General features: G+C 43.0%; 1 protein-coding gene across 2 annotated transcripts in view; it reads left to right on the forward strand.

Moving 5' to 3' along the window:
* Positions 1–15,094, forward strand: part of PXDN (peroxidasin) — a 79,756-nt gene that overhangs the window by 40,692 nt on the left and 23,970 nt on the right. For both annotated transcript variants that reach the window (XM_079969636.1, XM_079969637.1), the window contains 9 exons: positions 2,119–2,236; positions 2,726–2,895; positions 4,310–4,582; positions 4,693–4,809; positions 6,434–6,592; positions 8,000–8,112; positions 8,941–9,097; positions 10,610–10,718; positions 13,302–13,459. In XM_079969636.1, the coding sequence (XP_079825762.1) occupies positions 2,119–2,236; positions 2,726–2,895; positions 4,310–4,582; positions 4,693–4,809; positions 6,434–6,592; positions 8,000–8,112; positions 8,941–9,097; positions 10,610–10,718; positions 13,302–13,459 (1,374 nt within the window). The remainder of the gene's footprint in view (positions 1–2,118; positions 2,237–2,725; positions 2,896–4,309; positions 4,583–4,692; positions 4,810–6,433; positions 6,593–7,999; positions 8,113–8,940; positions 9,098–10,609; positions 10,719–13,301; positions 13,460–15,094) is intronic.

The raw sequence follows: 15,094 nt of genomic DNA on the forward strand, positions 1-15,094 counted from the left end.
AGAGGGAAGAGAGTCAGGCGGGAATGCCAGTGCTCAGCCAGAGGTCCTTGTGTCAACAGAACTATGTACATCATTGGATACTGCCCAATGTAATAAACCTTTTTTTAAAAAAGCACACATCTTGAAACAGAAAGGATTGCTTGAAGGGTGTTTAAATGTCCGTGAATTACTACTTCATCCTATAATAATGAAAATATGATTTGGGCATCTTGCTTGGAAATTTGCACGTGTCGTGTGACGGCTGAGTAAATGTGAGGATAGAAATTCTAGGCAAGCAGCCAAACATTCATGTGGTGCTCATACACATAACACGACAGAGCTGAAATTAAAACCCTCGAAAGAGATACAGGATACTTTTAAGCCAGGCCTGCATGGCTCGTGAACCACCAAACCAAGCCAGCCATGTAGCCCGTTGGACTTAATAAACAACCTGTTCTGGCTGCCTGCTTGGGACTGCAAAAATAAGAGTATTGTCAGGCTCCTGACATAACATAGTTGATGTCTGAGTTTGCGGCTACCCATAAGCATTTGCTTCGGCACTGTGAGAACAGAATGCTGGGCAAGTTAGGCCTTTATTCTGCTCCAGCAGGGCTCTTAAGGTCTACTGTTATGTGTTTTAAATGATGCCTCATGTGGTTCTTTTTACCTCTACAGTTTTTCTGTCATTGCATTGAAAGTCTGAAAACTCTTGGTGGTACAGTTATTTGAGACAGCTGTACTACGTATGACACTGCATTTTTTAAATTGTTCTTAGAAGGAGACATTAAAGAAATGGTGTAATGCATGGCATATAGATCTTCATACTGTAAACTTTTTTGTTAATATATATTAAAACTTTATTATTAGCCTAAAATAATAACTGATGTTATGCTTAATAGTGTTTAGGTTTGCACAGCCTAACTTCATCTGTGAGAACTATCATATTTTTCGCACCATAGGGCGCACCGGACCATAGAGCGCACCCAGTTTTTAGGGGGGGGGGGGGGAATCAAGAAAAAAAATATTTTTTCCCCGCCAGCCCCAAAGAGCACTGTACAGGCTGTGCACAACCTCTCCCTGCCGGAGGGGTTGCGCGCGGCTATGGCACAAGCCAAGGCAGCGAGCAGGATGGATCCTGCTCGCTGTTTTGGCTTCCTCTTTAGCCCTGCGCAACCTCTCCTTGCTGGGAGACGCTGTGCAGGGCTAAAGAAGCCATAGCCCCGCGCAGCCTCTCCTTGCCGGAGGGGTTGCGCACAGCTATGGAAGAAGCCAAGGCAGCGAGCGGGATGGATCCCGCTTGCTGTTTTAGCTTCCCCTTTAGCCCTGTGCAGCCTCTCCTTGCTGGGAGACGCTGCACAGGACTTTCCTGGGAGGTGGGGGGATTCCCTCACCTCTCCCAAAAGCCCGCAGAAGCCGCTCAACCCCTTTAAAGAGATTGCAGCTTCTCCTGGCTTTTCTGGGAGGTGGGAGAAGGGACTGATGCGGCCAGTCAGTCCCTTCTCCCTCCTGTGGAAAAGCCTGCAAGAGCGCACGGAGCTTGTGTGCGGCTCTTGGGGGCTTTTCCCGCCTGCCTCCCCCCTGCATTCGCTCCATAGGACGCACACACATTTCCCCTTGCTTTTTAGGAGGGAAAAAGTGCGTCCTATGGTGCGAAAAATACGGTAATCTTTTATAAAAAGGTAAAGGTAAAGGTACCCCTGCCCGTACGTGCCAGTCTTGACAGACTCTGGGGTTGTGCGCCCATCTCACTTAAGAGGCCAGGGGCCAGCGCTGTCCGGAGACACTTCCGGGTCACGTGGCCAGCGTGACATCGCTGCTCTGGCGAGCCAGAGCCGCACACGGAAACGCCGTTTACCTTCCCGCTGGTAAGCGGTCCCTATTTATCTACTTGCACCCGGAGGTGCTTTCGAACTGCTAGGTTGGCAGGCGCTGGGACCGAGCAGCGGGAGCGCACCCCGCCGCAGGGATTCGAACCGCCGACCTTTCGATCGGCAAGCCCTAGGCGCTGAGGCTTTAACCCACAGCGCCACCTGCGTCCCTAATCTTTTATACCTTACATTAAAATGGAAGAGCTAACCTATTCATAGTTTATTTTTCAGTCACATTAAAAAAAAAAAAAATGCTTTGTTGATTATACAGAGAGACCAAGAATTACGTCAGAGCCTCAGGATGTGGATGTTACCTCAGGGAATACCGTTTACTTCACTTGCAGAGCTGAAGGCAATCCCAAACCAGAAATTATTTGGCTTCGAAACAAGTAAGGCTACTTGGTGAAGACTGGACATTTTCATCCTCCCCAAAAAGTTTTTGATTTGAGTTTCCATTGAAATGAGGCTGTATTTTAATGTTTTAATGTTGTATTTTAATCTTGTTTTTAAGTTGTATTTCAATCAATTTGTTTTAATATCGGGTGTTAGCCGCCCTGAGCCCGGTCTTGCTGGGGAGGGTGGGGTATAAATAAAATGTACTAGTATTAATATTATTTGAAAATAATTTTCTCTGTGTAGACTCATCTTAAGAGTTCATTGACCAACATCAGATCACTTGCAAAAACTGTTTGCATTCTGAGTTTAGCTGCGATACCTGAAGAACTAGATGACCCTTGGAATCTTTTCCTTTTATACAGTTCTGTGAGGGCCTGCACACACAACACACTGAACAAATTCACGTTCAGTTTTTTGGGGTAATTTTTTTAGAATACTTATAAATTAAAGGTGTTTAGTCCCACAGTTTTCTCTCTCCATAGTAATGAGCTCAGTATGAAAACGGATTCCCGTTTGAACTTGCTCGATGATGGCACGCTCATGATTCAGAACACTCAAGAGACTGACCAGGGCATTTACCAGTGCATGGCCAAAAATGTGGCAGGAGAAGTGAAAACTCAAGAAGTTACTCTACGCTACTTTGGTTCACCAGGTGTGTAGATTTCTAATGTGTTTTTTAAAAAAATACTATGTTGCATACCTCTTATGCAAAGAGATAAGCTTAATAGTACAATATAATTTGCATGACCCATTGCAGATCTAGAACACACAAAACAGCCTGACCAGGGTCTTCCTTTTATTTTTATTTTGTAAATTTAGAAGTCGTGTGAAATCAGAAATATTTAGGGCCACACCAGATTCCCTATAACATAATAATATCCCTATGATATAGGGCCTATATAACAGGAGGTGGGTGAGATTTAAAGTGCATTAGTTGCGAGTGGGAGCTGAGCACTCTCCTGGTGGAACTCAGTTGCCAGGAACAACTGCTGCAGGAAGAAAAAAGAGTCAGGGATAAACAGCTGTGCAGTGGTACCTTGGGCTAAGAACTTAATTCATTCTGGAGGTCTGTTCTTAACCTGAAACTGTTCTTCACCTGAAGCACCACTTTAGCTAATGGGGCCTCCTGCTGCCGCCGCGCCACTGGAGCACGATTTCTGTTCTCATCCTGAAGCAAAGTTCTTAACCCGAGGTACTATTTATGGGTTAGCGGAGTCTGTAACCTGAAGTGTTTGTAACCCGAGGTACCACTGTAGTCAACTGCAGAAGGTATGGCAGGGAAGTGGCGCTCATCTGACCTCCTGATGACTGTGTTGCTACTGCTTCCAGGGAAGGAGGAGGAGAGACCAAGGAGGCAGGGATGTTGGGGCAGTAGAAATGCACTGTTGGAATCAATCTGGCGCTTCTGTGGCTATATTTGCACTTTGTCAGTCTCTGTGTCACGTCTCAGTTCCCCCTCTCCTCAGTAAGCAGCAGCATCTCACTTGTCACTTATTGTGGGGGCCGAACCCCGCCCCCCATGGCCCCTAGGAGTTGGCTCCTATGGCCCCACCACATTGCCTACTGCTAGTTTTACAGTGGTACCTCCGGTTACGAACTCAATTGGTTCCAGAGGTTTGTTCATAACCGGAAACTGCTCATAATATGAGGCGCACTTTCGTTAATGGTGTTTCCCGCTGCGTGCGCGCTGCCAGAGCACAACTTCCGCTCACATCCCGGGGCAAAGTTCACAACAAGGAGACCTGCTTTCGGGTTAGCGGAGCACATAACCCGAAGTGTTTGCAAAGGGGACGGTATGTAACACGAGGTACCACTGTACTGTGATCAAGGGGAAATTCAGTTTGCTTTTTCCTTTCCGCTCATGTTGTGCTTTAAATTTCTCCTTTCTCAGCTTTTATATATGGAATGAACATGACACAAGTTGACTAGCCGTGTCCTTAATTTAATAAGGCACTGAAAAGCAATACTTCTTTTAAAGAGTGTACATTTCTTTCATTTCATTTCTCTAAATGCCAGAATACTGGTGTTAACAGAGGGTATCTTAAACATTATCCCATTTGTTACAGCTAGGCCAAGCTTTGTGATTCACCCCCAAAATACAGAGGTACTGGTTGGAGAAAGTGTCACCCTGGAATGCAGCGCAACCGGTCACCCCCAGCCACGGATCACATGGACTAAAGGGGACAGAACTCCTCTCCCAAGTGACCCTCGCATCACCATAACTCCGTCAGGAGGGCTTTACATCCAAAACGTGGAGCAGGAAGATGGTGGAGAATATGCCTGTTTTGCAACCAACAGCATCGATAGCATCCATGCGACTGCATTCATCATTGTTCAAGGTACATGGCGTTTAGATCTACAATCTAAAGTACTGATGTTCTGTGGTTCAATGAGCTATAGTCTGAAGTATATATTTTGAGTCTTTTTCCATTTTCTCTTTATCACACAGCCGTACCTCAGTTTACTGTGACTCCTCAAGACAGAATAGTAATTGAGGGACAAACTGTTGACTTCCCTTGTGAGGCCCAGGGATATCCACAGCCAGTCATTGCCTGGACTAAAGGAGGTAAGAATTTAGATTTGGGGAGAAATCTGTACACCTTGAAAAAAATTAATACGTTTTTGCAAAATTCAAGCCATTATGTGACCTAGCAGAAATTATGTCTATTTCAGTTTCCCTGATTTTGCTAGTAACAGTTGTTCTTGGTGACTGAAAGTTTCAAAAACTCACCTCTCATTTAAGTTGGGCTTTAAGAGCCCCTGAAGTCTAGCTCAGGAGAATTTGGTCATTATTAGGTACAGCCAGATGGTCTCCATTCTTTGGCTGTTCCATCAGTTACCTCTGTCCCACATGTTCTCTTGCCTTTTGATTAACTTGGAAGATTTTTAGGCTTAGGACTGTATCCAAGGAAGGTTTCCCTCACACAACAGAACTTCCCACCTCTCTCCTTCCTCTGAATCTCTCTCCCCACCTGGCCCCCAAGGTTCAGTTGCATAAATGGATGCTCTTGTGTGAATGCGACAACTTGACTTGATACAACCATCAACTTTAACCTTATCTCCTTCCTTTTTTCCTTTACAGGTTACTAACACATTTTACATGACACATGTTATGTGACCATTACATATGCTTTGAATTGTAGGCACCAATTACTTATAATTTATGTATCTGAGATAAAGACAAGATTTGAGCTTTTTTTCTTAGTTGAGAATGACTTGAAACTTCCTTCAGATATATGTTATTAGTTAATCTGAAGTCCAAACAACTTATGTTTACATGATTGTGAAGATATTCCTCTTCTAAATATATTATATGAAGGTGCAGAAGTTTCAGCCGTTCACAGATTTTTTCCTCTTGTTTTCCTCTGCAGCTGCTGCAGAGGAAACAGGTGGAAGAACTCAAATACACACATGTTACTGTTTACACTTGCATTAAAGAACCTTCAGAAGTGTGTTGATCACTTTGAACTGGGTTCTGTTGATTTCACTAGGATATGCTTCCAAGTAATTTATTCATGATCAAGGTGAAAAGCTAGAATTTATTATTTTATTTCAAAATTTGTATATATTTATTAAAATAGAGCAGGCACAGAAGAAGATGTAAAAAGTATAGTAGACAGCATTTGCTGTATTAGTACATGATGATATTTGATATTAATCTTCACTTTTTTAAAATCTTCCATTATCTCAAAAGTGTTTTACTGTTTCTGCAATGGAATTAAGACAATACAATTGTAAGAAGGAAACAGTTTTGACTTATTCTTTCGCAATAATCATTTCTGGTATCATTCTTAGTGCTTTAAAATCTCTTTGGCTAAGCTTAATGAAGAAGGCAAATCCACAATTGGGAGAATGCCAAATATGAGCTTCCACCAAATCAAAGAGGCCTGAACCCAGACCTGTACAAATATGAGATGGTCAAAACAGGGTTGTTTTAGGCTTGAGAATATATATAAATATTTTCTTAAAGTACATTCCCTCACCATGCTGCATTTTCTGGGAAAGCTGGGGAGGGGAATGATATTAACAGGAACCAAGTAAAATTTGTCCATTTTAATTGTCCTATTTCCATCTTCTTTTTGTAAGAACGAGGTTGACAGAACGAAGAATGCTTTGGAAATATTGTTGACTCAGCGTCAAATCAATGGCGCAATACTTTCATATTTTTTTTGAAAAAATGTGTGTTTCAGGAAGCCAACTTTCTGTAGACAGAAGGCACTTAGTCCTATCATCTGGAACACTGAGGATTTCCAGAGTTGCTTTACATGATCAAGGCCAGTATGAATGTCAAGCTGTTAACATTGTAGGATCTCAAAGAGTTGCTGTTCATCTGACCGTACAACCTAGAGGTAGGTTCACAAAAACTCATGTTCATCCAGATTGTTAATATGTTTTAAACCAACTTTCGGTTTGAAATCCAACTAGATTTTCCATTTTTTGAACATACACATGTTAAGAACCATTAAGTATACAGTTGATATACGGTTCAATTTATCACACACACACACACACACACACACACAGAGAGAGAGAGAGAGAGAGAGAGAGAGAGAGAGAGAGATGCAATCTATCTATTGGAGACAAGCTAGGAAGATAAAGCTTGGCACATTTATAGGGAGGAGAGCGATGAAATACAGAATTTTTTCATCACCAGAATTTTTAGTTGAATAGAGAGTTTCTCAAATTTGAGAAGCAGGGCAAGTGGAAAAATGAGGGCTGTAGGGGTATGCCAGTGGGAGCAGCAAATTGGCACTGCCAGTGCGCCCACACCGTCCTGCCATGGCCACCCTCCTGCCAGCTCCCCTTAAGCAGCAGTGATACCCCTCTCAGGAGGAGGGTGGGGCAACATTGCCTGTTTTTCTGTCTATTGCTGCTGAAGCCTCCATAAATAATTGTTGAATGATATTGAATGATTATTTTGTACATAAAACAGGCCCAATTTTTTAAGAGTATTAATGTGAAGTAACCTCTTACTGGCAGGAATGTTCTTAGGTGAGAGGGATGTTTTCAAGGTAAAAACCTTTACAGTGGTACCTCGGTTTATGAACTTAATCTGTTCCAGAAGTTCGTTCTTAAACCGAAACCATTCTTAAACCGAGGCACACTTTCTCTAATGAGGCTGCCAGTGCCCTTCCACCATTCGGATTCTATTCTTAGACCGAGGTAAAGTTCTCAAACTGGGACACTACTTCCAGTTTTGCGGAGATCGTAAACCAAATCATTCTTAAACCAAACTGTTCTTAAACTGAGGTATCACTGTACTTTATAATGCAATCCTGCACACCTAGAGCTAAGTCTCATTGAACTCTAAGGGACTTATTTATAGTCGACATTCATAGGATTGCCCTGTTATACAGTTGCACCTTGGAAGTCTTGCGGCTCAAACATTTTGGCTTCCGAACGCCACAAATCCGGAAGTGAGTGTTTGTGAACATTCTTTTGGAACCCAAAGTGCGGGTTCTGCGAGTTCCAATTGGCTGCAGGAGCTTCCTGAAACAAATTGGAAGCCACACTTTGGCTTCCGAACGTTTTTGAAGTTGAATGTACTTCCGGAGTGGATAACGTTTGACTTCCGAGGTACTATTGTAATATAATCTTATACATATCTATTCAGACTTAAGCAATTCTGAGTTAAGTGAGGCTTAGCCTCAGGTTTGTGAGTGTACAACTGTAGCCTTGATGAATGTGAATGTTTCTGTTTAAAGACTTTTACTCACTTGTCATTGCTTCTGTGCAACTTTTATTTTATTTTTTAGTAACCCCTGTGTTTGGTAATGTTCCAAGTGATATGACAGTAGTAGTTGGCACAAATGTGCAGATTCCATGCAGTTCTCAAGGAGAGCCTGAGCCAGTAATAACATGGAATAAGGTAATAAGAATGGGTTTTCAAATTCCTGTGTAGTTCGTTCTTTACAAAGCATATAGTAGCTGACAGCTGTGGCGCCTTGGTATAAATTATTAGTTTCACTTCTTTCTGAGACCATGTGTTTGGAAAAGTTATTCAAACTGCAGGTACTTAACAATGCTATTAATCTGGAAAATATGCTTCCTAAAGGCAAAGAGCTTATATACATGATATTAGCAGCAAGGGCTTTATATGCAAAATACTGGAAAAAAGAGAAATTCCTCATTTGAGAGCCTGGAATATTAAACTGTAGGAGGTGACAATGTGTAGCAAAGCCTTTGACAAAGGGAAGGAAGACAAATAAATTTGAACAAGAATGGTCGAAGAGAGCTTTGGAACAGTAAGCAGGAGGGGAATAATAGTCATAATGCTTTCTCAATTCTGTGAAAAGATTTGGCTATGACCCATCCTCCAATCTCCATGCTTATAAATTTTAAAATTATACAAAGCACTGTAATTTATAAATGAAATGCTGAATATATGAGACTCAAAAGTTGCCCTCCTACTTGGTAATAGTATGGGAGGAATTCATCTGCAGCCAAAGGCAAACATTTCAACTTGCAAAAGGAACAATCCCTTCTCCCTGCATGCTGTTCTGGGGGGTTCTGGAGCCAATTTTGAGGGGCACACAGGACTTCTGCTTACAGTTGAATCCCATCCTATATTCTTCATGCATAGCTCTCGTTATTAATACAATGTATTTTTTAATTTATTTAAGTTTGTTAGTGTTTGATTATCACCAGCAGGTGGACTTAAAACAGTAAATTAAATTGGCTTTCTGATTTGCTGCAGGATGGTGTTCAAGTGACTGAAAGTGGAAAATTTCACATTAGCCCTGAGGGATTTCTTACCATTCGTGATGTTGGACCAGCGGATGAAGGCCGTTACGAATGTGTTGCAAGGAATACAATTGGATATTCTTCAGTTAGTATGGTACTAAGTGTAAACGGTAAGATTTATAAACTGCAGTTGGTGTGGAAGTCTCTCTCTAAAAAAATTACCAGGATCTTCAGAAGAGAAGAGGCTTCACTGGCAATGCAGTAACTGGTGGTAGAATGTAGAAATTATAAAAACTTCTGGTTCGCCAGAAGTGGCTTAGTCATGCTGGCCACATGACCCGGAAGCTGTATGCCGGCTCCCTCGGCCAATAAAGCGAGATGAGAGCCACAACCCCAGAGTCGTCCACGACTGGACCTAATGGTCAGGGGTCCCTTTACCTTTACTTTAAAAGGGAAGGGTTGCAGGGAATGAGGGAAATGGAAAGGTATTTTGAAACACAGGTGTCAGGCACACCAAGGGAAGATAATTTCTACTGCATATTTAATTATTCTTTGGATGGCTCGATAATAAGGTGTCCGCCAGCAAATTCACTAATAAGAAGAATATACATCATTGTCTCCTGTTTCAGAGGATGCCGTTAGAAAGGTAATCTAGAGTTTGGAATGGGCTATTTTTGGCGAGGTTTGTTCCACCTGGCTTATTTTAAAGGGTTGGGCTGTGGGGGTTTTTGTACTTCTGCAAACCTCAGAGTTTCCACAAGCTTGCTGATACCTCCTCCTTATTTCTCAGTGGCTGTTATGGCTACAGTTCTGTTGACACTCACCACTTGCATTCACTATTAGAAGGAAGGTGTGCAGGGAAGTTGTGGCAGAATTTCAAGAGACTGAGAATACTGAAGAGATAAAATGCTTTTCAGGGCTTGGAGAAGAAATAGGAGTCTTTCATCTTTCCTAGAGACCACCCAGCCTTTCCCCCCCCCCCCTCTAGATCAGTGTTTCCCAACCTTGGGTCTCCAGCTGCTGTTGGACTACAATTCCCAGCATCCCTGACCATTGGTCTTGCTAGCAAGGGATGATGGGAGTTGTAGTCCAAAAACAGCTGGAGACCCAAGGTTGGGAAACACTGCTCTAGATCAGAAATGTTGCTAAGATACAGATAAGATTACATGCTGCAGCTGAGAACCCTGGATTTGCTTTCGGAAGGCCTAAAGAGTCAGAGATTGCTTTCTTTCTTGCTTGCTTTCTTCCAATGCACTGCCTTTGAAACTCCTATCTGTTTTAGAAGGTAATGGGATCAAGTGATCAAGAAAAAGCCCAGAGCCTTTTAGACAGTGTGAATCTATCATGGCTCACATATTTTAAGTGCGTCTTTGGCTTACATGGCATTGTGGTTTGGGGTTCTTTAACACCTTTCTATTACAAAACAAAGAACAAATACTAATGGTAATTTATACCTTTTCATTGAACTTGTAGAAGAATGGAGGCATTCCCAATGCAATCTGTTTTTTCTTTAAGGATGTTCTCAATATATTGAAAATTTTCAGCTGTAAAAGTAAAACTTTTTAGAAAAAAAGAGATTGATTTGTAATACAAAAATGATGTCGTGTCTAGACTTTGCTTATAGTGAGTCATTTTTGTATGTGGATAAATTTGCAGCTTTTTTTCCTCCCCCCTCTCTCTAGTTCCTGATGTCAGTCGAAATGGAGATCAGTTTGTAGCAAGCTCAATTGTTGAAGCAATTGCTACTGTTGACAGAGCAATAAACTCAACCCGTACACATTTGTTTGACAGGTATTGTCTGGAGGGTTTTTGTTTTATTTTATTTCATCATGACAGTGTGCTGGTTTATTACTTGTTCGTTTTGTAACAGTAGCTTGAGGGGACATGGCAGTTTTGCTCAAAGATCAACTGGATACTCTACATCTTGTAATTCTTTTAGGTACGATAAATCCCCCTCTCTTCACAAGTAATCCTATATAGGCATATCCACACATCAGTTGCCTGCAATCTCAGTGGGTGGTGTAGCACAAAACGCTTTCCCACTGAGGCATAACTAAGCTTCTGGGACATTTCTACTGGTTGTATGGACTGGAGGACGGGGAGCACTTAGTCTAAAGCCTGCTGACTCTTTGGAGACTGGAAGTGCAGAAGCTGTGTATCCGATTCCCTAAATCAGAGCCATGTGGCTTTTCCAGTTTCCAAGTAATTGTAGAAGCCCAACCAGTTCAAAATCTTCCCCATAGAAGCTGTACAACTATTTGAGGGAGGAAAAAGAGGAAGTACGACTATTCTCCACTGCAATGCGCTGTACGTGCGGCTGCCTTTGAAGGTGACTTGGAAACTACAACTAATCCAGTATGCAACAGCTAGACTGGTGACTGAAAGTGGCTGCCGGGACCATATAACACCGGTCCCAGTATGTTTCCAGGCACAATTCAAAGTGTTGGTGCTGACCTCTAAAGCCCTAAACAGCCTCAGCCCAGTATACCTGAAGGAGCGTCTCCACCCCCATTGCTCAGCCCATACACTGAGGTCCTCCTCAGTGTGGTGTAGTGGTTAAGAGTGGTAGACTCGTAATCTGGTGAACCAGGTTCGCGTCTCCGCTCCTCCACATGCAGCTGCTGGGTGACCTTGGGCCTGTCACACTTCTCTGAAGTCTCTCAGCCTCACTCACCTCACAGAGTGTTTGTTGTGGGGGAGGAAGGGAAAGGAGAATGTTAGCTGCTTTGAGACTCCTTCGGGTAGTGATAAAGCGGGATATCAAATCCAAACTCCTCCTCTTCTTCTGCTGGTTCCCTCACTGTGAGAAGTGAAGTTACAGGGAACCAGGAAGAGGGCCTCTCTCAGTAGTGGTGTCCTCCCTGTAGAATGCTCTCCCTTCAGATGTCAAGGAGATAAAGAATTACACAACTTTTAGAAGGCAGCTCTGTATGTGGAGGTTTTTAACGCTTGAGCCTAAGACTTGCCAATCAGAAGGTCGGCGGTTCGAATCCCCGTGACAGGGTGAGCTCCCGTTGTTCAGTCCCTGCTCCTGCCAACCTAGCAGTTCGAAAGCACGTCAAAGTGCAAGTAGATAAATAGGTACCACTTTGGCGGGAAAGTAAATGGCGTTTCCGTGTGCTGCTCTGGTTCGCCAAAAGCAGCTTAGTCATTCATACTGGCCACATGACGCGGAAGCTGTCTGTGGACAAAGGCCGGCTCCCTCGACCAATAAAGCGAGATGAGCGCTGCAACTCCAGAGTCGGTCGCAACTGGACCTAATGGTCAGGGGTCCCCTTTACCCCTTTAAGCCGCCCAGAGTGGCTGGGCGAACCCAGCCAGATGGGCAGGGTATAAAAAATAAAACTATTACTATTATTAAATAACAAAAGTACTTCTTCATGCAGCACACATAGAGAACTCACTCCTACGGCTGCAGTTACAGCCACCAACTTGGATGCCTTTAATGTAGGGTGAGGCAAATTCATGAAGGACAAAGCCATCATCTACCTCCATAGTTTGAGGCAGTATACTTCCCAAGATGGGAGAGTGCTACTGTCCTCACGTCTTGCTCATGGGCTTCCCATAGGCATCTGATTGGCCACCGTGGCAACAGGATGCAGGAGTAGATGGACCACTGTTCCATCCCATCAGGGCTCTCCTTGTGTTCCTATGTTCTCATGCCAAAGTACACTTGTCCCCCTTTGAAACAACACTAGCTTATCTTTGGAGACAACTCTCCCAAGTTTTGAAGCATACTTTCAGGATCCCAGTTGTGCACATGTATAGCTTTCCACTCAGGTCTTTTGGAACTATTTCTCTCTCTCCCCTCCCCCCATGAGCTGTTCTGGGGATTCTCCTGACCTCTCCCTCCCAAACACCCAATTTTGTGGGCCACATTGGGGGAGGGAAGAGAAGGGAAAGCCCCATTGCGCAAATGAAAGTCTTTGTCAAGGCTCTCGCTGATGGGGCTCATTAGCTGTGTCCTGCCCAATGCGTGTGATGGAAACATTTTCTTAGATTTTGTATACTCCAGTCCACAGTGAATCTAGTGAATTGTGTCAACAAGGGGTTCTTTTCCCCTTGTTTCGTTTTGTGGTCATGCAGCATGCTTGACAGTCCTTACTCAACAAACCATGTGAAGTTGTCAGCTGCTGATACTTTATTTATTTATTTCTTGCTTGCCATTTGGGGGATAAGCAATCAAGGTATGTATTTATGACCGACTCATTGCCGATGATTTAATATAACAATTAGAGCTTTTATAGTTCGTAGTCTTCATATTAGTCACCAGTCAGCACATAGTGTTAAGGGCACAGCCGCTTTATTGCACACATCTGGATGGCTCTGTTTACCCTTTTACTTTTATGTCTTCTTCCTGTTTTCATCTATTAGCCGTCCTCGTTCTCCAAATGATCTGCTGGCCTTATTTCGATACCCAAGAGATCCTTACACTGTTGAGCAAGCAAGAGCTGGAGAAATATTCGAAAGAACATTGCAGCTAATTCAAGAACATGTGCAAGATGGTCTGATGGTTGACCTAAATGGAACAAGTCAGTGTTTTTGCCTTGTGTGCTCTAATTATGCATGACATTAGCCTGGAGTGGCATAGTCCAGTGCTGTGTGCCTTATCGTCCGGGTTTTGGCCTGTTTGTCAGAAGCTTGTATACAGATGTTGTGTGCTGTCACTGGGTGTAGAGTTATGTCATGTGTGTTATGCTATGTCCTGTGTTTTGTTGTGGGACTAGGAGTTGGTGGTCAGTTGTGGGTTGTGTGGTTTTTGTTTTCAAATCAGTTTAGTGGCAAACATATCCCTCCTGTGAGTTCCATCGTTGGTATCAGGGCCAGATTCTAAAGATGGATTTGGTAGGTGTGGACATGCCAGTCCCAGCTATGCCAGCTCCATTGCTAGATTTGAGCATCTCTGCCAGTGTACCACCTGTGACAGTGGCATGCCTTGTGTTCCTTGTTTGGCATAGTGGGCCTTCTCCACCTCCTCTGTCCTCTTGGCTGGTGTATCTTGAGCGTAGGGTTTTAGCTGTATATAATAAATAAAATGCACATCTGAAACCTTCTTTTTTAAAAAAGTCTTGCGCCAGGAAGATGTCTCTGATCTAAACTGCTTCCGGCAAAGTGAAAAGCAATGGTGGTGAGCAACCTGGTTTCATTTTCCCTCCAGAAAAGGTGCTTTGGGGGTAAAATTAAATGTTCCATCGCAAACATAAAGCGCTTGGATGGGAAGAAAGTTGCAGTGGGTGAAGGAACAGGCTGGGAATTTGAAGCTAGGGTTCTTGAGCTGCAGGCTGGGGCTGAGATAGTTTGTGCCCCAAATGAAGGAATAGCCATTGACACATGGCATTGACACCGAACAGCTGAAAGGAGTGGTGTAGACTCCATGAGCTGGAATGAAGTATGTGAAACCTTTGTAAGTGCCTCAGATAGCACCTACACAACAGGTTAAATTCAAAAATAATACATAGCGGGATTTTAAAAAATGTTTTCTCTCCCTCGCCTCATTCTTCTCTTTCGAAGTGTCTCTCTTCTCTCAAACTGCATACTTTATTCTGAAAGCAAAATGCAAATAAGATGTTTTAGCACCATAAAGGTTCATCCGAGGGTTTCACAAATGAAACACATATGACTCTTTACTTCTTTCCCTCCAGTGTGGAATGCTGCTTGAGGATATGAGCAACTCTATATCCACACTGCTTAAAGCGTGTTTTGTAATCACCTTTTCTGACAACGCCTAATAATTGCCCCGGTGGAATACCCATATCCTTAGTCTGAATGTATCAGCATAACCTAAATTGGCATTTGTAAAGCAATTATTTAATAATCCCTCCAAGGCCTTGTTTTTGGCAGTTATCTGTGCTTGAGGCATGTTGCAAGTAGTTGGAAGCTATACTAAAATTTTAGAAAGGCAGAACAGCTAGGACTTGGCAGGTAATGAACTGCTGCAGCCAGGTTGATCATGTGAAAGGAAATACTTTTCCTTAGGATGGTTCTTCTGTTTTGAGTAATTGTGAGTTTTATTAAAGTATACTAAAAACTTAAACTCAAAACCCTGAACTCAGCAGAAGGTTCTATGCTTCATGGTTTTGAAACGTTACCAGAGTAACTCAGCTACCCAGATTTCTCCACATAATTCGGACTAAACAGATAATATATACTGAGTCGTTTATTGTCTT

The sequence above is a fragment of the Podarcis cretensis genome (assembly GCF_951804945.1).
Source record: "Podarcis cretensis genome assembly, chromosome: 3".
Lineage (NCBI taxonomy): Eukaryota > Metazoa > Chordata > Lepidosauria > Squamata > Lacertidae > Podarcis > Podarcis cretensis.